Source organism: Xylocopa sonorina, chromosome 15 (genome assembly GCF_050948175.1).
Source record: "Xylocopa sonorina isolate GNS202 chromosome 15, iyXylSono1_principal, whole genome shotgun sequence".
Lineage (NCBI taxonomy): Eukaryota > Metazoa > Arthropoda > Insecta > Hymenoptera > Apidae > Xylocopa > Xylocopa sonorina.
In genome coordinates, this window is record NC_135207.1 from 906,956 (window position 1) to 931,253 (window position 24,298).

Genomic DNA, 24,298 nt, shown 5'->3' on the forward strand with positions numbered 1-24,298 from the left:
GGTAAAAATCTAGATTTTCACTTTTGTCCACCTAAATTGGCTATCCGGCCCGCTGTGTGGCGCAGCGCATTCCACCGAATCGCCTACAACAGACTAAATCATATAACCTAAAGGGGATAACGGAAGATTAATACGAATAAAAAAGTTGACAATATATTTAAGCACATTGGAAATATATTATTCATATCATTATTATTAGTGTAATATCCTAATAAAGTACAAAACTTTTTATCTCGATCTGAAAGATATGTCTATTCTAATTAGCTGGTGATATAACAATATGTAATTTGAGCATATCTTTATTTGGACCTACGAGAAAAGGAGATCTATTTTCCTGCACGGAACCCTGTTGCGGATTAAGTTCTTCGAACGGCAAAAGATCATCCAAATTAAGAACACGTTCTTCTTTACTAAACCTGTGAATAATTTCTGTTACTCTTGCAATATGCTCAACACCATCCTGCAGTCCGTATATTAGAACGCCTATTTTCACTCGCATGTCGGTATCGCTATTTATCGGTGGTTCCTTACACGTGAGCGATAACCTAACCGAACGTTTTACATGCTCAGGCATTTCTACCGTTCCCTGCCACACTATCAAGAAAAACTTTTTAAACCAAACGCCTTTCGGATATATATCTACGACCCATTCACAGGCCCGATCACCAGCGTACTCTGCTAAACACGAATGACTCGAAAACACAAGCGTTCTTGTGTGATAAGAGGGTAGGTCGTGAAAATTTTCTATCGTAAGCAATGAACTACAAGTATCTACAGTGTATAATCTTGGTTCGAAAAGTAACGCACCGTCTTCTTCATTTAAACTGACTTCTTTAACTCTATTCAATTGGCCAGAATGAAACGACATTCCTATAGACATACGTTCTACGAAGAATTCTTTGTATTTCTTTGTTAAAGGAAATAAAAGTAATTCTGCTAGTTGTCGAGGGGACATCATTGGAAATCTAACAGGGGACATTACAGCTACTACTAATTGTTCTAATGTTGCCTCTAATTCGTCGTGCGACAGTTGAGTTTTTAACCGGTTAGCTTGGTGATCCAACCAAGATTCTAGGCATCTATATAATGTCATTTCATCCTTTATCACTAGACTACTCTGGTGTAATAACGACACTAAGATATCTAAATCAAAATTTCCAAAGTCCGCTGTGGTAGCCACCAATTCCAAATTCCATTTAATAAAGTTCTGACACGCTTGAGTAATATTGTGATGTCCACAGTTTGAAGTATATTGCAACCACGATACCAGAGTGCCGTGTATGGCAGCTAGTGCGATATGATTTTGCATATAATCAAGGCACAACGATATCAAATCCTCAACGTTATACTTATCAGCTAATGATAATATCGGTAAAACAACTCCGTAATTGATCCTTATTTGGCCAGTGTAAAAGTATCGCAAAAACTCACTAAATATGGGTACACATTGTGGCGTTTCTTGAAGGGTTACTCTGCTCTCTTGAGACTCACTCCACTGAGGACTCATTAACATTACCTATAGTGAAAGAAATATGAATAAGTTAAATGTTGAAACGTTGCTCCTGTGTTAAATAAAACGGTTTATGAAATAGATATTTTGTAAACTGTTTTACAAGAATATAACAACTATAAATGAATTAAGTATAGACCGATATTTGATTGTAAACATGTATCAAATACTTTAACCTAGACCGAGTCTCGTCGATTCTGGCGCGGCGGATAGTGTCACATGCCACGTCAGAATCGATGAGACTGTGTACACTGCCACGATGTTATACGAGGAGGTATATGTTAGTTATAACATTTTCATTAGATTTTGGTTTACTGCTAAATAACAGCTTTGGTCAAATTGTCGAAACAACAGAAAAAACAAACAAACGACTATAATCTGTAAAATGTCATTGAGATGTTACTTAATCCTAATATCATACATAAGGGTCAAACTCATTAAAAGAATGTCCTTCAAGCAGCAATTCTTTCGATTTATGGAAACAAAGAAGTTCGATTAATTATGTAAAATTAAACTGAAGAAACTATTTGGATGAAACATGGCGGAGTTCGTAACTTTGATAGAAGTATATCGTTAGTAAAATACTCGTTGATACAACAGTTAGTGGACTTCAATATGTAACTGAAGAAAATTTAGCAATCATAACGTAGTCAATCCCATGTAACAAATCATGCGACAAAACGGCGGTAATCGCCAACAAAAGACAGTCATTGTCTAGTTAGAAAAGATGACGATAAACGTCTTATGCTTTATATTTCTAGCCTTTTTTCTACTTTGATCCTCTTGACATAATTTTATTTTTTCTTTCAGTGAACTCCAAAATTTTTTGTTATTATAATGCATAAATTATATAATACTGCTGTTGCTGTTGCAAGAACAATTCAGTAAATACAATAACATTATTAGAAAATTTTTGCAATTTCACTGATTTATATGTTATAATTATAGCGACACGTTTGCATCACATCGCTCTATGTATGCACATTACATTTATACGTATGAAACCCGGTATTATTATCTAATAATTGCATCGATTAAAAATGTTTTCATCAGCCCCCAATAGAATATTGGGATACTACCAACCCTTTTTAAAATTCCATCGACTCCGTAAGGAATCCCTGCTCTACGTATTAAAGTAAACACGTGTCGCATTGTTAAATCGAATATTATAGTAGGCGGCTGCTTTATTGTCCGACCTTCAAAAATATGTAGTAACTTTTAATTATTTCAGATATTACTGGTAAGTTTGGTCTGTAAAGTACACTTAAAGACCAACTGAAACAAAATCATATATTAAATGCCTAAAAAACGTTGCCCTTCTACTTCACTTGCTTCCTACAGTGGGTTAAAAAAGTATTTATACAACTAGCTTTATCGTAAAAATTTTATATATACAAACGATACGAAGACACAGACGCGCGCACGCACGCACATACACACTAAATCAGAAAACTTGTACATTCTCCAACCGCACTGTTGTAAAATATAACATCAAACTTTCGTCAATTCTTCTGCCAACTTTAACCACATTCCGACCCGTAAAAAAATAACTTTATATTTCTTGCGTAAAGTTTGAAAATGTTTTGTTTAAACCGAATTTTTATCGCAGTAACATTGAAATGCTATAATTATGATCAAGCATATGGTTATAACAAGAGCGTACAACTACCTTAATGTTCGTCAAATTTGTATATTTCTTATACAGTATATATATATATATATATATATATATATATATATATATATATATATATATATATATATATTCGTGATAATAATCATTTTGATCTTTAAATCATAAATTTTCCTTTGTCATTGTGAAATTATTGTAAAGAACATATTTGACGGCATTACAATGACAGTGATATAAAGAAGAAGTAGCGTTATCAACATCATCACAGCAAAGTTTTACAACGAGGGTTTCAGCGCAGAACTGACCGAACTCCGTCACGAAATCACAGCTCTCAGGATCGAGAATAAAAATCTCCGTCGCTCGTGCTTGAGGTCGCGGGACGGGCGCCGCGGATCTCGGCGTTCGCGAAGCCGCGGAGAAGAAGAGGAACCCACGGACGGCCGGTGCTGGTACCATTGGAAACATGGTGCCACAGCGAGAAAGTGCCGCGATCCGTGCAATTATACGTCGGGAAATGCTATGGTCGGGCGTTAATGACGGTTGGCGACCACGGGCCGGAGACGAGCCGCTTGTTCATCGCAGATTGTGTCACGCGGATCAGTTTCATGATCGACACAGAGTTTGATCTGTGTGTGTTCTCGCAGACACGAGTGAGGGGCACAAGTATATCGACATACGAATGCGTCAATCTCCATTTATATTTGGGGCTACGACGAAATTTTTCATGGAGATTCTCTAAACTTCTTCGGCCTCTTCGTCGACCTCCGGGGTAAAAAACTAATCGACAACATCATGACGCTGACGACCCCAGAACGCATCGCCACAACCGACGCCGACAGTGTCAAGGCAATATCCGGAGAATCGCGGTACCACATGAACCAACGTACCGAATTCACATGACTTCTCGTGAATTTTCATACGACCGTCGGAAGGACACCGCACGTTCAAACATGCGACGTGCCACCATATTCGAACCACGCCAGGTCCTCTGGTGTCCTGCAAGCCGAGACGTCTCGCGCCCGACAAACTGAAAATCGCGAATGCCGAGTTCGAGGCTCTGGTGAGGGACGGAAGAGCTCGACGATCGGAGAGTTGTTGGTCATCGGCCCTGTACCTGGCTCCGAAAGAAGGCAATGAATGGCGACCGTGCGGTGATTACCGCATGTTGAACGCAAGAACGATTCCGGATAAATACGCAGTACTCCATATCGAAGACTTTGCGCAATGTTTATCTGGAAAGGCAATACTCTCGGCGATAGAATTAGTGCGTGCGTTTAACCAAATACCGGTGCACCCTGACGATATACCAAAAACGGCGATCACGACACCCTTCGGCTTATTCGAATTTCCGTGGATGTCTTTCGGCCTACGAAACGCTGCCCAGATATTTCAGCGCTTTAGGGACGAGGCATTGCGCGGTCTTGAATGCTGTTATGTGTATGTAGACGACATCTTCGTAGTATGCTTAAATGAATACGGAGTGTTAATGAACGAGGCAAAGTGCATTTTTGGTGCGCCGGAGGTAACATTTCTAGGTTACGCAGTGTCCGCGCGCGAAACCCGACCCCTTCCGGAAAAGGTCGCCGCGACCCGAATCAGTGAAGGGGTTACGATAGTTTGTGGGCATGGTGAACTTCTACCGAAAAATTTGTGCCGAACGCCGCCAAAATCCAGGCCCCACTAAACGCTGCCTTACAAGAAAACGTGAAAGGCCGATCACCTGTCGAATGGACACCGGACAGGATGGCAACATTTGACCGCTTTAACGAGAGCCTCGCAAACGCAGCCCTCCTGGCACACCCCGACGCTGCACTGCCCTTGGCAATCGCCATCGACGCATCGGATTTCTCGGTAAACCAAAAATCACGCGAAGTAGTTGGAAACCGTTGGCATACTTTACAAAGAAGCTAACGCCAACCGAGCGTAAATACAGTCCGTTTAACCAGGAACTTTTCGCGATTTACAAAGCCGTCATATATTTCCAGCATATGATCGAGGAGCGTGACTTTACAATATTCACGGACCACAAACCATTAACATTCGCGTTCGCTCAAAAGCCGGAGAAACACACGCCGCGTCCATTCCAGTGGCTCGATATGATCGAGCAGTACAGTGTTTGTACATCTAGCACGTAGCCGGAAAAGATAACGTGGTCGCGGACGCGTTGTCACGAATCGAGGCAGTAGCGCAAAAACTAGACTACGCGGAGCTTGTAAAATTCGTCTCTTCATTGAAACTAAAAAAAGTCGCGTTACCAGGCTCGAACGACGAGCTGTATTACGACAACGCAACACCAACGCTGCGACCGTTCGTGACAAAGTCATTCCGCAGGCAGGCTTTCGCGTCCCTGCATGACTTGTCGCACCCCAGCGCTAAAGCAACAGCGAAGCTGATAGCGCAACGCTTTGTGTGGCCAGGTGTGTGACCCAAAAGAATTGCAAAACCTGGGCACAAGCGTGCATTCCACGCCAGCCCACGAAAATTAGTATCACATGATACTGCGTGACATGCGTCGACCGGTTCACACGCTGGCCTGAGACTTTCCCGGTCGAAAATATCACAACTGAAACAACCGACCAAGGCCGACAATTCGAATCGACGTTATTTCAAGAATTGTCGCGTTTAATGGGCACGCAACATCTACGCGTACCATCCCGCCGCGGACGGTATGATGGAACGATTCCACCGGCAATTAAAATCGGCCATCGTATATGCCACACCGATGCCGGATGGGTCGACGTGCTGCCGACCGTCCTCCTAGGCATCCGAGCGGCCTGGAAGGACGACGTGAAAGCCACGTCAACGGAATTAGTGTATGGCGAACTCCGCAAACGACAAGCGAATTTTCGTCTTCAAAGATTTAGAAACGACGTGTTGCACGTGTTCCTACGCCACAGAGCACCCAAAAGCGCATTATAGCCGGCATACGACGGTCCATTCGAGTAGTTCCGGTGTCGTTAGATCGACTGACCGGCATATCTGGTCCGCGATGTCGAGCAAAGTAATGTCTATGAATCCTCCGCGCAAGGGGTCCCGCTGACACGAAACGCGCCTGAACGAGTCACGAGATCAGGAAGACGCGTACGATTTCCCGATCGCTACATAGCGACCTAGCAATAATATACAGATACGCTCTAAATGTAAGGATATACGATACATAGTAGATTAGAAGCGATAGTTATAACGTAATTTTAAGATGTAAGTAAAACGTAATTGTAAGAACGACCGCACCCTAATCTTCACCAGGGGGGGGGGGGGGGGGGGGTGATGTGGCCCCCGTTGCCATTTGACAACGATGAACCCCGACCGAGACCGTTAGGACGCAATGGATACCATAAACAGGCGACGCCGAGCTGGCCATATGATTTTCCAATAATTATGGAAGAGACGCAATGAAAATATTCCCTCCGTGGTGGGAATGCAAGCAGAAAAAGACAGTCATCGACGACGACGAGAACCGAGAGTACGAGCTCGAAAGCGATCCAAATAAAAAAGCGAAAAACAAACTCTGTCTGGTGATCAGTTAACCACGTCCCAAATAACCCATATATTTATACATTATATTTGTATATTATTAATATTTTTCTATTATATAACTAATATTTTAACGGTAATAAATCGATCCATCACGTTTCTATATTTCTCCCTTGTAACTAGCCTGATATCGGAATGTAATGCAAATAATTGTATATTTTCGCATATATTTCTGGCCTACCTGTCCTAGGTGAAACATCGAAAAATTATAGAATGTTGTTGTATCGTCTAACGACGTCTTGTGAAACTACTCGTATGGCATATTATTTAAAATCTTATCCGTATTGTGCCAAAAGAACCAGAGAGAGATTCTGCCTATTTTTTCTCCTTTTTATTGAATTTTCCAATTTTTTATAGAAAGAATCTTTCCACTTTGTTCTTTCTATAATAAATTTATCCCTTTTGCGTCATTAATTTATAAAAATTTCTGGGAAACATCACTTTTCTCTCCCCCTGTCTGATTAATCTAAAATCGCGATTATTTACTTGAAAAGAACGGACCTGACATCAAATACTTATGGTCGATCGATTTGACGTTTTTGCTCGACGATTAAATAATGCTTTTGTATTGTGTGACTTTTTCTAATACGCTTCAGAAAACATAATTGCCTTTTCTTGAAATCCTTTGATGCTACAGTTTTATCCGAAACGGACGTAACATCACCTGAATATGAAAAGTGAAAATTGTTGTAATCGAAAATTGCATTCATACATATTCCATTTATAGTAAACTTTAGGAATTAACATAAAAGTTTACACATTAAACGAAGTTTACACGTTAAGCACATTCTTCTTCCTTCAGCAATTTTTCAATTAGACTTTTGACAGATGTATTTTCGAAGAGAGTAAGGACATTAACTAAATTTGTTGTTAAATAATAAAAAATAATAATAAAGATGTATGTCTTAGTCTTTTTCTCATTGTCATTGTATGGTTATAATTTCAACAAAGAGACTACATTTGTCTAATATCTAAGTTTGTGTTTTAATACTTCTGGCTGTCATTACGCCATTTTCCGGTATAAAGGCTTCTAACAGCAAGAAAGTTGAAAATGTAATCCTTTACGATTTCAATGTTATCCGTTGTCATCTTTTGAAACAATCTAGGCATTTTTTTACTAAAATTTATTCAAATTAATTTCAGATCAATAACACAAATTAATCATCCACTAAACTACTTTGAAAGTATCTTAAAATGAACGACGACAAACAGAAAACAGAAATTTCATATAAATTCGCATAGGATAAAAACTATTTGGTATAAACATACAAATATCAATTTCGTTTCTTAAAAATTCCTCGTTTTCCAAAACTTGACAAAATTTGCTTATCACTTTTCGTGGCTTAATAGGTTTAATATTTCTTAAAATATAAACAACTCTTAATTTTAAATGTTCTATCCATAACAATTAAAAAAATTCTCGTAATATATCCTTCGTCACTATTTCTTTTAATTCTTCTGATATTACGTATGTACATAAGTAAAGAGATTCATCTCGTGTCTTTTTTTGGTCTTTCCTTTTCTAACGTCAGTATCGAAAGTTAAGTATAGTCATTCGAACGATATTAATTGTCGTATTCTTGTCCATTTTTTCATGATAAATCCATATGAGATGTTACAGCGTAACGATCAACGTAAAAGAATATAAAAGCATAAAACATTACAACCTAAGAAACGTAACACTCGTTCATACATGCAATTGATGTTCTTGTTATTGAGTAATAATAATACAAATCAGAGAATTAGTGTAAAGATGTAATCATTTAACTTCCACTGTTAATACAATTAAATATTCACTGGTCGTTAATTCAGTGAGTGAAGCGGAATATACCAGGAACATTGATCAGAGATTGTAAATCATTACATAAATTTTACTTATTTGCACTGCTGTCTGATGATACGATAGAACAGTAATACACTTTGTCGAAATGACTTTCTTCGTCACCATCAAAATAAACGTCCCGAGTTTCGTTCGATCATTTATCAATTCGAGTAATGACTATCGTGCACAATTCTTCCTTACATCCCATTATTTATATTAATGAAAAGAAATAATATTGTAGAAAAATAAAAAGTACAGTTTTTTTATCTTTCATTTTGAAAAGAGTCTCATTATGCAATTAGTGGTTACAAAACGAAATGCGTCGTGTAGAAGATAATACGATAGATATTACAAATATAAAACTGATTAAAGGGCAGTATAAATAGGGACGTATAAGACATAGGCAAAATTTATACATACATACGTTGGGTTGGCAAGAAAGTAATTTCCGTGCAATTTTGTTTACAACTGTTAGTTAACATGAAATGCAAACATAAACATTTTCGACCTATTTTACTTTTTTACTTTCATAAAAGCAAGAAACTGGCTTTAAGCGGAAACAAACAGCACTTACTCAAACAACAGACTTAGTCGTATGATCTAGCCGAACTACCAAACAACATTTCATACAAATTAAACTATTCTACATATATCTGAAGAATGCCTAAATTCGAGCCTAGAACTTCGTTACAACATTTTCATGGGAAAAGTGATAGAAACTGACTCGGTAAACGTATACCCGGAAAGAAAAAACGAACTGACAAATTTCAACCCCAGCCAACTACTCCCTGGTGAAACTGTGTGCTCTTAGCTACTAAAAGATGAAGGTACGTCTTAAACTGTGCAGAGTGGAAAACGTATGAAAGACGAGCAGCAGCTTTAACTAGTAACCCGGGATGCAGGAAAAGCAATAGGAATCATGAAGGAAAACGTTTAGAGCACTGCGACTAAAACTACCAATTTCAAAAACAAAAACAATACTCTTCGATAAAAAAAAATCCTCCTCTACATCCCATTACATTTCACATGGGAGAAGAAATAATAGTAAACAAATCTGCAATAAAGTTCCCCGGTATCCGTATAAACAGCAACCAAAATTTCGAAAGGCACATTCGATACTTTGAATCAACATGCAGTAAAACAGTACATATTAGAAAATATCTAAAAGGAACCTGGTAGAATGGTAGCGCACAGACACTGCTTCATGTATACTAAGGTATATTTCTTAAGAGCACAAATAAACTATGTCTCTCAGTCGTACTACCTAACCGAAAATAAAACGCTAATTAAAATACTGGAAAGAGAAGCTGCGACACGACAGTCCTAATTAGTTCCAGGATTAAAGGAAACAGTTTCCAATAGCGTTGCATTGACAGAAGCTAAAATACCTGGATTACGGAACAGAGAAAAATACTTAGAATCATGTTACATCGCAAAAGCAATCTGCAACAGCACAAACGCTATACCGGTCGCATTTAAATCACACATCTTAACACCTAAAATGATTAAAAAGAGAAGTCTATTCAATCTGTACTAGGAACAACCATGATTTCATGACATACCATTTCATGGATTATAAGTTACAAGACCATTCACTACAATCATCCTACCTCGCTAGAAAGAGTAACAATTATAAACAACAGTGTATGCGATGTACACTTAAAAAAAGGAAATTAAAAAGCAATCAATGATAGTCCGAATCAAGAACAAACAAAAACAAGCCGCACTTTACCTACAAAAATGAAGCCAATCATACAAAGTCACAATATTGCCTCACTAAAGATTGTATCAACATTCCTAAAAACAAACAATATTTATATACAAATTATATCCATTGTGTAATAAATCATACTATATAGGGTGATCTGTACTGGTGGTACAACCGAAAGGAGGGTAATTTTACAAGAAAAAATAAGTCGAAAGTATAGAATAACAATTTTTCATTTAAGGCTTTGTTTTCAAGAAAATCGACTTTGAATTTTCACCGGATATAAGTGCACTTGATCACGTTTCGTTAGAATTGATCTCACTGTAAATCGCTATCTCGATTGAACACATAAATTACGAACAGATAATGAAATAGAATGTTTGAAACGAAGTTTGAAGCTTGTAACCAATTTGATTATTACAGAAATTGTTGAAAATGGTTGGCCATCCTGCCGAAAACATAATTCTACTCTTCTAATTAAATTGAACGATTTCTAAGGTATTTGGTTGTTTTAATATATGGAAGGCTATGATAATCTTTTCTTTTAATTGCTCGCAACTTGTGATTTCTTCGGAATACACAATTGATTTAATATGACTCCATAAGTAAAAGTCAAATGGAGTTAAGCTCAGGAGAGCGTAGTGGCCAAGCTATTATTCCACCACGATCAATGCTAACCTTGGTAATGTGGGTTTAAAAAATCTCTCACAGCTAGGAAAACATTTCCATTATTGGGAATGTTTATCAGCATATCTTCAATCGAGACAATAATCTACTGTGAGATCCGCTATATCGAGACGTGGACAAGTGCACCCGTCCCCGGCGAAAATTGAAAGTCGATTTTCTCGATAATAAAGCCTCAAATGAAAAATTCTTATTTTATATTTTCCACTTATTTTTTCGCAATAGAATCATCCCACTTTTGGTTGTATCACCAGTTACGGATCACCCTGTATATAAAATCTCTATTCAAGCGCAACTAAGTTTTGCATTGAAATTTCTTTCATATGATACATTATATAATATAAAAAAATATATATGCAGGTCGCCCTCCGTTTACGCCGTTTACAGTTCCGTTCCTATAAACGATAGCGCAAATCAAATCGGTGTAAAATGAACCCACATTTACAGTGAAGTATAGGATTAGATTCTACATAAATAAAAAATAAGAAAATAACTTTGCTTATTAATATAATATAATACAAAATACACTGTATTATAAATTTTATTTTTTTAAGAAGTATCCAACTTTAAATGTTTAGATTTTTATTTTTTTTTCATTAAGAATTTCGGTTATTTAATTCACACGGTTCATCCACTTCGACGGTTTTGACGGTTCGTCCGTCGTCAACAACGGTAAATAAATATATTCAATAAAAATCTTTGTTTTAACGAATGCAGAATGTCGCGACTTAGTTAACATGACAACACTGAAACGAAAATCAGTCTAGCATAGGGAGAATCGGGGAATTACAGGATGAAACGGCGAGTTACACCGCGGCGTTATTGTGAATCGGCGTAAATTGAATCAGCGTAAACCAAGGGTTACATATGCATAGTTTTTTTGTTACGTTAGTTATTGGAAAGAAATTTGTTTTTCATTAAAGAATTTTTCAATTTTATTATGTAATATATTACATTATAATTATAACAATACGACATTTAGCTTTATATTAAAGGGAGAGAAATAAAGCGTGTATCACACCGCCCTATGTACATTTATATTATATTTATACGTTGCGACGTGATAGCGTCAGAAAGACCCTACCTCCCAGGTTCAGCGACCATCACCTGCGCGTGGAGGGAGATACAGCATGCAAACGATAGATTAATTTGTAGAATTGTATAAGTAGAAGCCCCTTCTTCCCCGTCTTGATATGAGTGAAACGGCTCGAGAAAATCCTCTGTAGAGATCGCACTGACGACCCTATGATGACTGGAGGAGACTCCCAGCAAAGGCTGTGCGTCAAGGTAGCGGGTAGAAATTCGACGGTGGACCGAGAAGTAGCAACAACAGTCGGGGGTGCAGATCACTCTCTCCACTCGAAGACTCCGGGGAACTGGCATAGTAGCAGCCCCATCCGGCAAAATATCGGCCGAATAGGAAAGCAGAAGAGTGGCAATGACCGGCAGTTACCCATAAGGCGTAGGATAGCCAATACAAGTGCCAACAGTCGCCCCCGGAAAGAAGCACTGCCGAGATCGATCGATCGATGCCCGAACCAATACCCAAATGCACAGCCCACCCAAACGCAGAGCCCATTCAAGCGGATCGAAGGAAATGAAGAACCACCGCGTCATTCGCTTAGCAAGCGACAGTAAACATCAAAAGCGATTACAGCAAAATACTCCCCAGTCAAGGTCCGCGTTGACCATCTCAAAGATTGAGAAGAGGCGTCATTAACCATTAGCGACAGAAACGATTGGCTTTCCCTAAAACGTGGGGTAGCCAATCACCAAATAATCAACTCAAACATTCTGTATAAAAACCAAAGTAAACAGCAAAAAATGATAATAAGAAGAAAGACTTGGAAAAGACTTGTGATTCACTTTATTGAACACGACAGACTCTTCCCTTTAAAACGAAATTATAAAGTGAGTTAAATATGTGTAAAAGATGCGTGGAATAAATGTAACGTTGAACATTATACATTTTATAAATAAATAAGTATTCCCGCGACAGTTCGGATTCAGTTTTATTAGAAGAGCACATGGCAATAACTTTAACAGAAGGTCTCTTCTCCATTGAAAAGGATTTAAAAATTTTAGGAGGAATAAAAGCAAGGAATAAAAAAATAATTAGCTCGCCATTTGCCGTCCGGCGAACTTATTAGATTTTAACTAATTAATTCTTTTCATATTTCGTATTAATATATACTAACTAGTATTATTTTTTTACACCTATCGCGTAACTTCGAATTATTATTGGAGTCAAATGCGTTATTGTACGATACAGTATGGCGTATGCTGCAACATTGCATGGTATCATTCTTAAAGAACTATTACGGTGCACGTATACCTTTCATCAACTTTAATTCAAGTTTTATCTTTTACAATGTTTAGCCTTTAAACAAATATTTGGCTAAAAGAAAACATAAGAAAATAATGAAAATGAGACGACTTGTACTAGCGAATATATTTTAAATGAATCAGGATCAATTGGTTTTACATGACCATTAATCGGATTATCTTGTGACGTGAACGTAATCACTTTCGGTGTGGTACCGTTGCAGAAAAAAACTATTTTACAAAAAAAAAAAAAAAAAAAAAAACGACAGTTCTTTCGTTACTTTTGTTTATTTGCTAGCCATTCAATTAAAAATAGTTACCGATTGTCAAATAAATACAATACTTAGTCGTCTAATATTAAATAAAAGGAAGGTCAACCCAAGAATAGGCCGCTTGGATATTGAAGTTGCAAAACTACGATTATATGTATACTTGAGCATTAATTCAGCTCTAAAATAAGACACATAAACGCACTTTGTTTGATGGAATAATAATGTTAACACCCAGAGCATAGAGAGGTAAAATTCGGGAGAAATTTGATAGTTCTAAAAGTAAAAAGTAGAAAAACAACATAGATGCTAATATTCAAAGTGTCTTTTCGCTAAAGGTTCGGAAAGTTGGAAGAGGGACGCTCAACGAAATTCTACACGGACATGATAAATCATTTGTTGCGTTATATATTGATCATTTAGGACCAATGACAAAAAACGATACATTTTGTTAATTATCGTTGGATTCACTGAGCATTCGAGGTTACATGCAGGCTACATAAGATCATCTCTACTAAGAAAAAAAATCATTAAATCTTTGCAACATACAGTAGTATGCCAGTGGGCTACTGTTTCATCTCTCGCGAATTCCAAGGTTGCTATCGCTTCTGCGCGAGCGAATGGACAAGCGAAAATGAACGAATGACTCGAATGATTATTCCAATGATAGCCAATTTCATGGACAAACGTAACCGTTAAATAGTGTGAAGCATTAGAGGATTTTTAATACATGTTTAAAATATGATAACAACGCAATTAGCAAATTCAAACATATCAGTTTCTCACTAGTCTTCATTTTTTGCCTTCGTACCTATACATATGTATGAATACCAATATGTACCTATACACTATGTGCGTGAAATATTCTAGAATGCGAGCGAGAGCGAATGTTTTAAAACGACCAGTCAGTTGTTCATCAGCCGTCTTTAGAGTAATAACTCAGTTGTAAAGAACTGTGCAACGATTTATAAAATCTTGTAATTATCCTTATATATAATATAATCTGACCTGTCCCTAACATCCCCGCACTTAAGGAACTGGTCTGCTATGTAGTCTTTCTCCTTTTACATAGCAAGTACAGCAGTTGAGCTACTGGACAAAGTACAACAGGCGAGATCAGAGAATATCTCTTTGATCTTTTGACAAAATCGGACGAAGCTTATTGTTAGCATTCTTTCATTTCATTAAGCACATGAGAATATGCATCATTTGCTCGTAGCAGCAGCTATACACAAAAAGCCGTTATTTTACCTTCTTTTCTTAGTTTCACGTTTTACCATCAATCAGGCGATGTCCTATAAAAAATGTTCACTGCCATTAAATAAAACAGAAAAGGAATCAGTGAATTATAAAAAAAGACTATTTGATGTGTTCTGGAATCAGATTTGTAAATGTCATTTCGACAGAGCTTCATTTTCTTTCGTAATTTATTTTTATTTCTAACTTCGACGGAGAGGCACACTGAAAAATTAAAAGAAATACTAATCTTCCTAGTTAAATTCACTGATTAAACGACCTAGCGAAGAAAACATTAAACAATCCAACGATAAGAATATTGACAGAACACCCTGAAACAGTCTAACTACGCGGATTTTGGTCTCCAATGATGTTTATCCTAGTATTAAACCATTATGTGTTAAGAGAAGCATTTATTTTCTTCGAACATTGCATCCACAGCTTGCGTATCAAAATGAGTTTCATATTGTAACTCTGAAACGAAAAGTTTTCCCTAGATGCGGTTTATACAATTTGCCAATAATATTGTAAATAAAATGAGTTTTTTAATCTGAGTTTTTGTTAAAATTTAAAGACACTTTTTTTGGATACTGCAGCTTTTCATCACTTTTCACAGAGAGGAAAGCTAGAAATATACGTAAAAATTAACTCCAAATAGTTGTAAAAACAGAAAGCGTCTACACCAGTCGAAAGCTAGAACTTTTTGTGACTTTTTGCCACAAGATTCAAGTCGATATCTCTTCTTGGTCGAAAGGTTTCACTGAATCTATACTTTGAGCACAGTCATTAGCCTACAAAAAAATTACGCTGGAAATAATACGCCTTTTGAATGGTTGCGTTGGCGACGCATGTTCTTGGGTATTAAAAGCACCTTCGATTCTTTAGCATCGTAAACGACGATATGCGGTGCGCTGAAATACCATTAATTTCCAACGTATCTGCAGTAGGTGATACAGAACTATCTCTGCGATGTACTGAAAAGGACGGAACTTAACCGTGGCGTATCCCAGACATCAGCGCTTGGATGAGAATTATCTGCGTAACCGATGCTGGAATTGCAGCCGTGGTTTCGAGAATTCGGAATCTCGGGCTGGAGCTCGGAAAACTCATTTAACAGCAGAAAGATACTGAATAGGTAGTGATGACTGCCCACAGAATTTTCAGGGAAGTATTTTGCGCGTACGAAACAACGCTATAACGCATTGTTCGCGTAAACGTAGCTAGTAAATCAGGCGAAGGACAACAAGTGAGTGCTTGTCCCCATAGCCATAAAACGATTAGCTGCGCCCAGGGTGGCCACGCTTATTACCTACAAGTTACGAGGTCAGGCGGCATATGCATGCACCAAAAAGAAAGTTCCCAGGAGCACATAACGGAACTTAAATCGAAATCTTGACCTTTGTAAAATTCCCATAACGTCACCGAGAGATTCGAAGGTCCCACGTCCGTGCAGATACCTTTGGTATAGACGATAGTCGAAGGGTCACATGGATTGATAATTTGCGTCCTTTCGACAAAATGCCAACAGTATCCACCACCAGCACGGTGGAGGGAGCAGCGGGTAAGCTTCCGAAAAAACATCGACCGGCAAGTTCTGATAAAAAAAGTTCCTAAAAAAGGAAAAAAACATTCGAACAGTCGCCGAACACTCGTACTAGAAACGAGCGTCTGGTATAAGTGACAAAAGTTCAGAAACGTACGACTGAAGCTATCTATCAACCTATCTATTTATACATATACTGCCCTTTCCCTAACTGTGCACACTTACTTATTTAATAACCAACAATTAAGCCTGTTAATGTCGATCCTTGCGAAAGGACGATACACGTGTCAGGGTCATTATACCTTTGAGCGTCGGTCTCTTTATCAAATTTGTCGGGGATCTATATCCGTAATCGGGTCGAAGTAACAGATATAGGGTAACGCGACGAGTTCTAGGAGTCGCGGATGATATGCTTTAAAGAATTACCGATCACTAAAACGCTGCCCCGTAGCCAATGACTCGAGTCGTGGTGTTACGAGACATGTGTAAAACGATAAGGGCGTTCTCGACAAGATCTGGCCACGGAGTGGGGAAGGTAACACCGAACCTTCTAGTAAGAAAACCAGGATGAACCCCCTCGCATTTACCCCAGAATACCAGAGCGAACCGCACACGTGAAAAAAGATTAGAGAAAAACAAAAAGATAGTTATGCACAGAAATTAGTTCGAACGGCTTTTACGATGTTTTCATTTTAATAATAACTAAACAATAAATAGAAATGTGACTGTATAAGATAAGGAAACTTATGGATATACTAAATAAGAAGTTTTGTAAATATTACTATTTATATGAAGGTGCATGTATCGATGAATCGTTACTACCATTCCGAGGAACAATATGTATTCCATAAAGGTGACACTATTTACGCAAACAATTAGTATACCTATATCAATTTAGCAAAAAAATTAATTGCTTGTAAAACACTTATCAATTATTCTTCAATTACAATGTATCAAAAGCTTCGTCCACCACACGGTGAGCTGATTGCAATGCGATACAAGAAAGAGATGCTTCAATTGAAAGATAGACGAAATATGGTGTTGGACGAGTGGTTTCCGCAAAACATTCGGCGGAAACAATAACTGTACGCCGAAATAATTACGCGATTCGGGGTCTGGTTTATAGCTTAGTCTGCTCTTCTTGGATAGTTGATATAAACCAGATCCAAGCACGCGTGGTGATTACCCGCACTTGGCAGATTGACCCACACGCAAACGGGGGAAACTTCCTCGAAAGAGCACGCTCTCTTTTCTTACATACGCCCGCGATCAGTTGCAGTTTAGCTTTAGTTTAAGGATTATTAACGTCTACAACTGTTACAGCGTAAAGCTACTAAGCACATTTCAATCCAGGTTAAAATTGTATTAGCACGCTCAGTAGCCATCTTTAAGGACTTTTTCCTTATTGTGCATCGTATATAGTAATTTGAAATAAAAATTTAACCGTAGCAGTAATAATAAATAAGAAGCCGTTAGTTACCTAAAATTCCTGCTTTTTCTTATTACTATATTCATGTTTATAATAATAGTTAATAACCTTACACATCTAATGTTCGAATATTTTGTTTAACTCATTGTTATAGTCGAGATACTCCTTAGGTTTATTACTCGCTACGGTCAGTTCGGAACATACGATAATCCCCTGTGCGTCACATGGGGCTAAATTCTTATCCGTGAGCTATCTCTAGCCAGAAAAACACATTCATGTCAAAAAACTTGGATCGTCAAATGAAATTAAAGAACACTCTTCCTCGATTCCTGTTAACACCAATCCGTGCGCATTATTCTTGGGTATACGCCCTACAACAACTATTATAAGCGTATGCTGGACAGGTGTGTTATCCCCATTCCCGCAACTTATTAGCGATAAAATGGATTGATAAAAAGGAGGTTTTGATGTTATCCACTGTGCACTCAGATGAGTTTGAGAGTGTATCGAAACGTTCTAGAAAAGAGGAAATAGTACGAAAGCCAGCTTGTGTATGTGATTATAATAGTTTCATTCAGGAGCAGTTGATAATACCGATATGGTACTAAGCATAATTAATTCAACACGTAAAAGTACAAAATGATACAAAAAATATTTCATGCACATAACAGATATGTGTATATGGAACGCCTATTGCTTATACAAGTTGAAGACCAATTGATACCAATAATACCTATATCGAAATTTCATTTAAAATTAACTGAGCAATTACTTGCAAAATATCAAAAATCAACACAGCGACATTCTTTTAATAAAGTAGAGTTGAACTTTACTGACGATAATCCTACAAGACTCATAGAAAGACACTTTCCTACTTCGTATACATCCGAAGGAAAAAATAAAGTACGGAGATGCGCCGTTTGCAGTAAAAACAATAGGAGACGTGAATCACATTTTGAGTGCAAAGAATACAATGTTGGATTGTATATTTGTCCCCGTTTTAAAATTTTTCATATTATAAAAGATTGTTAAAAAATAATATGGAATAAATACTATTAAAATCATAATTATATTATTATTTTATTTCAATAGCGAACTCAAAATAAAGTTGTAAATACATTGATGGCGAAGTATGGTTTACTTGCGCTTTCGCGAACAACGACAAAGTATGATCAGTCGCGCCGTCGCGAAAAGTGCAAAGTATGGTCAGTCGCACTGTTGCGAAAAGTAGCGAAGAATGGTACAGGTGTGCCGTCGCGAAAAGGCGAATACCTTCCGTCTTAAAGAGTCGCCAAATTAAACTATTCATTTGTTATTAATGTCAACGTGCGAAGTAAGCCTACGAGAAAGTCATTTATCATATAAAACATTTATTTGCTCACGTCTGAACACGAAATGCGTCGAGAGAAGAATGAAGTATACGCATACACCATCCTCCTGACAGGATATCATTTGAACCACCTACTACGCAATGTAAGACATAATGTTCTCTGCATTTGTCCGATCAGATGATTCTACCTCACGGAAAAACGTTCAAATAATATATGTAAAATTAGCTATCGAATAGTTTTATTGAATACATTAGTTACAACTGCGTTTGTAAAAACGTCTATTCGAAGAAAATTACGATGTGAGATGTAAAACAAAGGAAAGACGGACGTACCTGATCGGAATAAAATGGTTACTACATACTGATTGTTGCAACGACAATTCTTCAATATAAAAGAAATGTTATACTGGATATTTTTTATCCAATCTGTTAAGGTCCACTAAAAATGACTTCAGTCTATGTCGTGTCATAAGGCAGAGAGTGCTTTATCCACATTTGGCAAATACACCATAGCTGTCCATAGCAGCAATAATATAGTAAAAACCCAAGTCCAGGTTTAGCTATTCCTTTACTTACTATTAGATCATCCGAAAAGTTGGTGCCGATTTTCAGTAAGTTGAAACGGTGCGTCAGGCATATTTGGAAAAGATTTTGGTTACGACACGTTAATTTTTGTCAGTTTTATACGCCTTTAACTATGGATAACAAAAACTCGACGAAAAAATCTGATCGATGCTATGCGACACGTGAATTAGCAAAAATATCAAAAATACTAAAAATATCAAAATGCACCATTCACTGTATGGGTTCCCCACATTTAACGGAGAAAAATCTGATGGATCGCATTTTGCTCTCAATTAGACGAATTAAAGACAACAATTGAATAAAAACGTCCAGAAATAGCGAATAGGAAAGACATTATGTTTCATCAGGACATGTTCTACCCCATTCATCATATTGATCAAACCTCGCGCCCACAGATTTCTACCTATTTTGATTGTTACAAAATTCCCTTAATGGAGAAAAAACTTTAACTCTTTGATCGAGATAGAATAATTTTTCGCCAAAAAAACCTGAGAGGTTTTGGAAGGACGGAATTTTCAAATTATGAGAAAGATAAAGCAAAATCAGTACAAACTTTCCGGATAAGTCAATACTACTATGTGTCTACTAGAGATTTTACGCTTTCACTTTCAAATCTTTTTACCGATTTATGCTATACTTGAATCATTAATAGCTCTTAAGTTGCAATGAAATGGAAAATATATTAAATTTCATTTGTTCATTTCTATTAATAAATCATCTAATAAATCACCTAAATATTTTTTCTTGTATATCTGTTCAATCCCTCTTTTTCTATCCCTCCTGATTTTGGACTTAAATATCAGTTTCAACTCGTGAAAACTGTTTAAACACTCTTTAAGAGCTTTTAAACAAATGCCTTCCTGTTTTTTGTTTCCATTAATGAAAATAACTGTTTTAAATAGAAACAAACAAGCGTCGATATATTCTCAGCCAAACATTTAGTGATATACGTTCGATTTGTAACAATGACATTAAATATTTTCTGATGTGAACATGCTTCTTTACTCTAAATAAGAGGTTTATTTTAGGATAAAGCTTAGGAAACTGAATTTATTGTATTGGCTGATGACTATTAGATTGCACTATAAATAAAAATCAATTTCATTATCTCTTCTTGTAATTCTGAATGAAATACGGAAAAAAACCGTAATGAAATTACGGTTATATAAGTATCATAAAGTTTTACTTTCACTTATCAATGTTTAATTGTAGAAAAACTAGTCAAGCACCAGCCTCGGAGATGTCCATCGTTCAAAATGTACTTTTTAGCTCTTTTTAAAATTTTCTTTACAGCACTTTTTTTTTACATTTCATCTATTATTGTTAAACTCGTCTTTAGCATTACACACCTCTTCGAATTGAATCAGATGAATATTAACAATCGAAATTGACGTCTGTAAAATAGATTCTACGTAATGCGACTTGTTTCGAGACATGTTCGAAACAAAGTCTCATTTGAGGTGGCAACATATACCCATAATCAATCTTTTTATAGTTTCAAAATTACATTTTTTACAACAAAACCTTTGTCGAAGAGATTGTTTCCTTGCATTTCTTGATCAATGCATTAATTGCAACATTGTTCTTTTGTCTATATTAACAGAGAAACAACAGAGAAAACTTATGATATATTATAAATAAAGTAGTCTCGCTGAACCGTCAGCGACAAAATACTAAAGGATACCTCAAAACTAGCTAATCTCACTTACATGGGTTTGTATACAAGCATAACAAATTCATGTTACCATCAAAATGTGTTTCGAAATAAAATCGTGCTTTTGAAAATGAATCTATCATATTTTACAGAATTTCCGTTATTTATGAAATGCAAGGCCTAAATCTAAATGCATCTGTTGTTTCAACTAACCAATTCATTTTTTGATTTTCTTTACGTTCTTATCATTAATACAGATATTTACTACTATAACCTTACAAATGTAACATTTTTTGCTCAGAATTTACAGTAGTAACCCCCCATAATAGACACATGTCGAAACGGCATTATGTCTACCAACGGCGGAGGTAAGAAGTGTCCCGAAGATTGTCAGCTCATTCTTTAACGAAAACGGAAAACGATAAATTTGAGTCAGATAAGGAGGATAATGTTTGTTTGCCTACCAATGGTGTCATATAATTTTAAAATCAATAAAGAGTAAAAAGAAATACCGTGAAAGCTCAGTCGATCGAAGAAAGTAGAAGAACACATCTAGTATCAGGGCACCACTGTAAATTAAATTATCTTGAAACTGTCTATATTAGTGATTACAAGGAATAGATCTTATGAAAACAAACTCATCTCGCATGAGAAATCTCGTCTCAAAACAGATTTCATCGCGTAGAGTAAGCTTAATATTTAGTAACTTTAGAAACAAACGAAATGTTGATTTAATTCAGATATAAACATTCGACACTGACTTTTGACAAGTTCAAAAGTATTTCTATGTCCCTTCTATTTGTCATCTCTCTTTTGCTCTTGTATGTGAAAAATTTGTACAAATCTCTAATAAGGAAAGATAAGAACGATCTTTGTATAGAGCGTGCAACTTAATAGCTGTTAACCAGATACATGGAATTACAAACCCCACTCCAAAACTTATAAATTTATAATCTTTTACAACAATAAATGTCTTCACATGATAGGTCCTTGAAATCATGAAAATTTCCATTTTACTATGGAAATATCCCCCCCCCCCCATCTCTCTCACTCACTCACTCAGCACACATGCACACTCGAACATTGAAATATTCCAACATTGAGAGTTAAAGAAAACATTTTACAGTACGTAGGGATGCAACCCAAGAGGAGTGATTTTACTTAAGAAAGAAGAGTAAAAATTTACAATAATGTTTTATTATATAAAACTTAATCTTTAAGTAAATCAATGTTGAAAATTTATTAATTTATATTTTTATTCATTATAATGTATACTTATAAAAACACACATATATATATACATATATATGTACATTATATCAATATATATGTATATATATATATATATATGAAATATCACTTTCAAATCTCAGTGAAGAAAATAACTATAAGTTATATATGTATATATATATGTATATGGATATGTTAATGCATGTTTATCATATTGAATAATGAAGGATGCATAATAATGAAACAAAGGTATCTTTTAATTAGAAGTAGTTTTTTATTAATGTAAAGATTGTTCAACATTTTTGACTACCAATAATTCTAAAATTATTCCAATTTTCTATCAACATAACTATGTGTAACATGTTACATTCCTCTTACTATATATTTGTTGAAACATCAACATCGGTTTACTCAAAAAGAATATTTAATATACAAAAGTGTCACTTTTTTTCTTACATAAAATCACACCCTTTCAAGTTATATCACCTCTTTGATAATACCCTGTATAAGAATAAAGATACTGCTTCATTTAATCATGTTATATATTAGTTTAAAAATACATTTACTTACTTGAAAAACATCGCTCGAAGCACAGAGTATAAGACGATGCGCTGGATATTCAATACCATCAACAACAAGACATATATCATTCATAAGACGTTCTGCATATAATGTTGCTATCTTCAATAGAACTGTACGTGAATTATCAACCTAAGGAAAAGATATAATTTTTATTCTATAGATAAATTCATGTATTTGTTTATAGTCTTTGTATTAGAGAATAATATTAATTTACAATAACCTCTATCGAATTTGAACTTTCACATTCACCAATATTATTTGAAATATTATTGGATTCTTCTGTCTGCTTGCTCGTATCCATTTCTGAGGCATCTGTCATCCTTGATCATCACTTAATTTTTTCTCCTATTTATTTCTGTATTTCAACTGTTATTCTGTTCTCTATATCACAGTATAGAATTTTTTTGACAACCGGAACAATTGTTCTAATAAACTGTTTGGAACCTCTTTTCTACATATGCTTCCCAAAAGTTGCATAACTATAAGAAAAACGAATATACAAAGAATTATATGTGCATATTTAATAACAAAAAGAGTACTATAATCATGTTTATACGAGCAAAATATGAGTTATACTATTATGTGTATATATGCTATACTCACTCCATAATATAAAAATTACTATTGTTTAGAATAATAAATAATTATTCACACATATATACTACTTGAAAATATTTAGGTAATAAATACATCAAATATGCATCTGTCTTCATTTACAAATTAATATACTAGGTTAACATTATGTATACGTTTAGACAAGCATCGTCTATACGATTTACTAGAGAAAAAGGTAATACGTTACATCTGATAATAGTCAGCTATGTATATTTACCTTAGAAAATAGCAATAAAATATAATTGTTGATGACTTTTAATTTATTAAGAGTATGCATCTACAATTGAAGAACATTCTTAGTAAATTTACTATACACAAAATGCAATGTGCGATACATCAATCGTTTCACCATGATGGATAGGTTATGGAAACAGGAAACTTATTTTACAGAAAATTATTTTCACTGAGAATTATTGAAATCTACAATTATCGCACCGAAACCAATCGTTCAAAGATGGCAGCAATTTCTATGCCATTGTAACCAACAGAAGAAAAGCATGACTAACACTGCCGATGCACTAAACATAACCCACTTTATTAAATAATGTAAAAATAGGGATTGCAATGCGATGAAAGTTTGAACCAAGTTTAAAATGTGACATAAAATAC

At 35.9% G+C, this 24,298-nt stretch overlaps 1 protein-coding gene across 2 annotated transcripts; it reads right to left on the bottom strand.

The window, feature by feature from the left end:
- Positions 1 to 245: 245 nt before the first annotated feature.
- On the bottom strand, positions 246 to 24,093 carry Tango10 (transport and golgi organization 10). 2 transcript variants are annotated; one of them, XM_076906946.1, is made up of 4 exons: positions 23,907 to 24,093; positions 23,295 to 23,553; positions 23,063 to 23,203; positions 246 to 1,516 (listed from the first exon to the last, which is right to left on the bottom strand). In XM_076906946.1, the coding sequence occupies exons 2-4, from the start codon at positions 23,391 to 23,393 to the stop codon at positions 257 to 259; spliced, it is 1,500 nt and encodes a 499-aa protein (XP_076763061.1). In that variant the 5' UTR covers positions 23,394 to 23,553; positions 23,907 to 24,093; the 3' UTR covers positions 246 to 256. The 2 variants fall into 2 exon arrangements, with proteins under 2 accessions (XP_076763061.1, XP_076763062.1); XM_076906947.1 differs by lacking the exon at positions 23,907 to 24,093 and adding an exon at positions 23,740 to 23,800.
- Between the last annotated feature and the right edge of the window lie 205 nt (positions 24,094 to 24,298).

Coding starts and splice junctions, on each gene's coding strand:
- Tango10 (XM_076906946.1), bottom strand. CDS start 23,393: ATGACAGATGCCTCAGAAATGGATACGAGCAAGCAGACAGAAGAATCC. Junction 23,204..23,294: donor AAAGTTCAAATTCGATAGAG/GTTATTGTAAAT, acceptor TCTTTTCCTTAG/GTTGATAATTCACGTACAGT. Junction 1,517..23,062: donor CTTCGAGCGATGTTTTTCAA/GTAAGTAAATGT, acceptor CTTTCACTATAG/GTAATGTTAATGAGTCCTCA.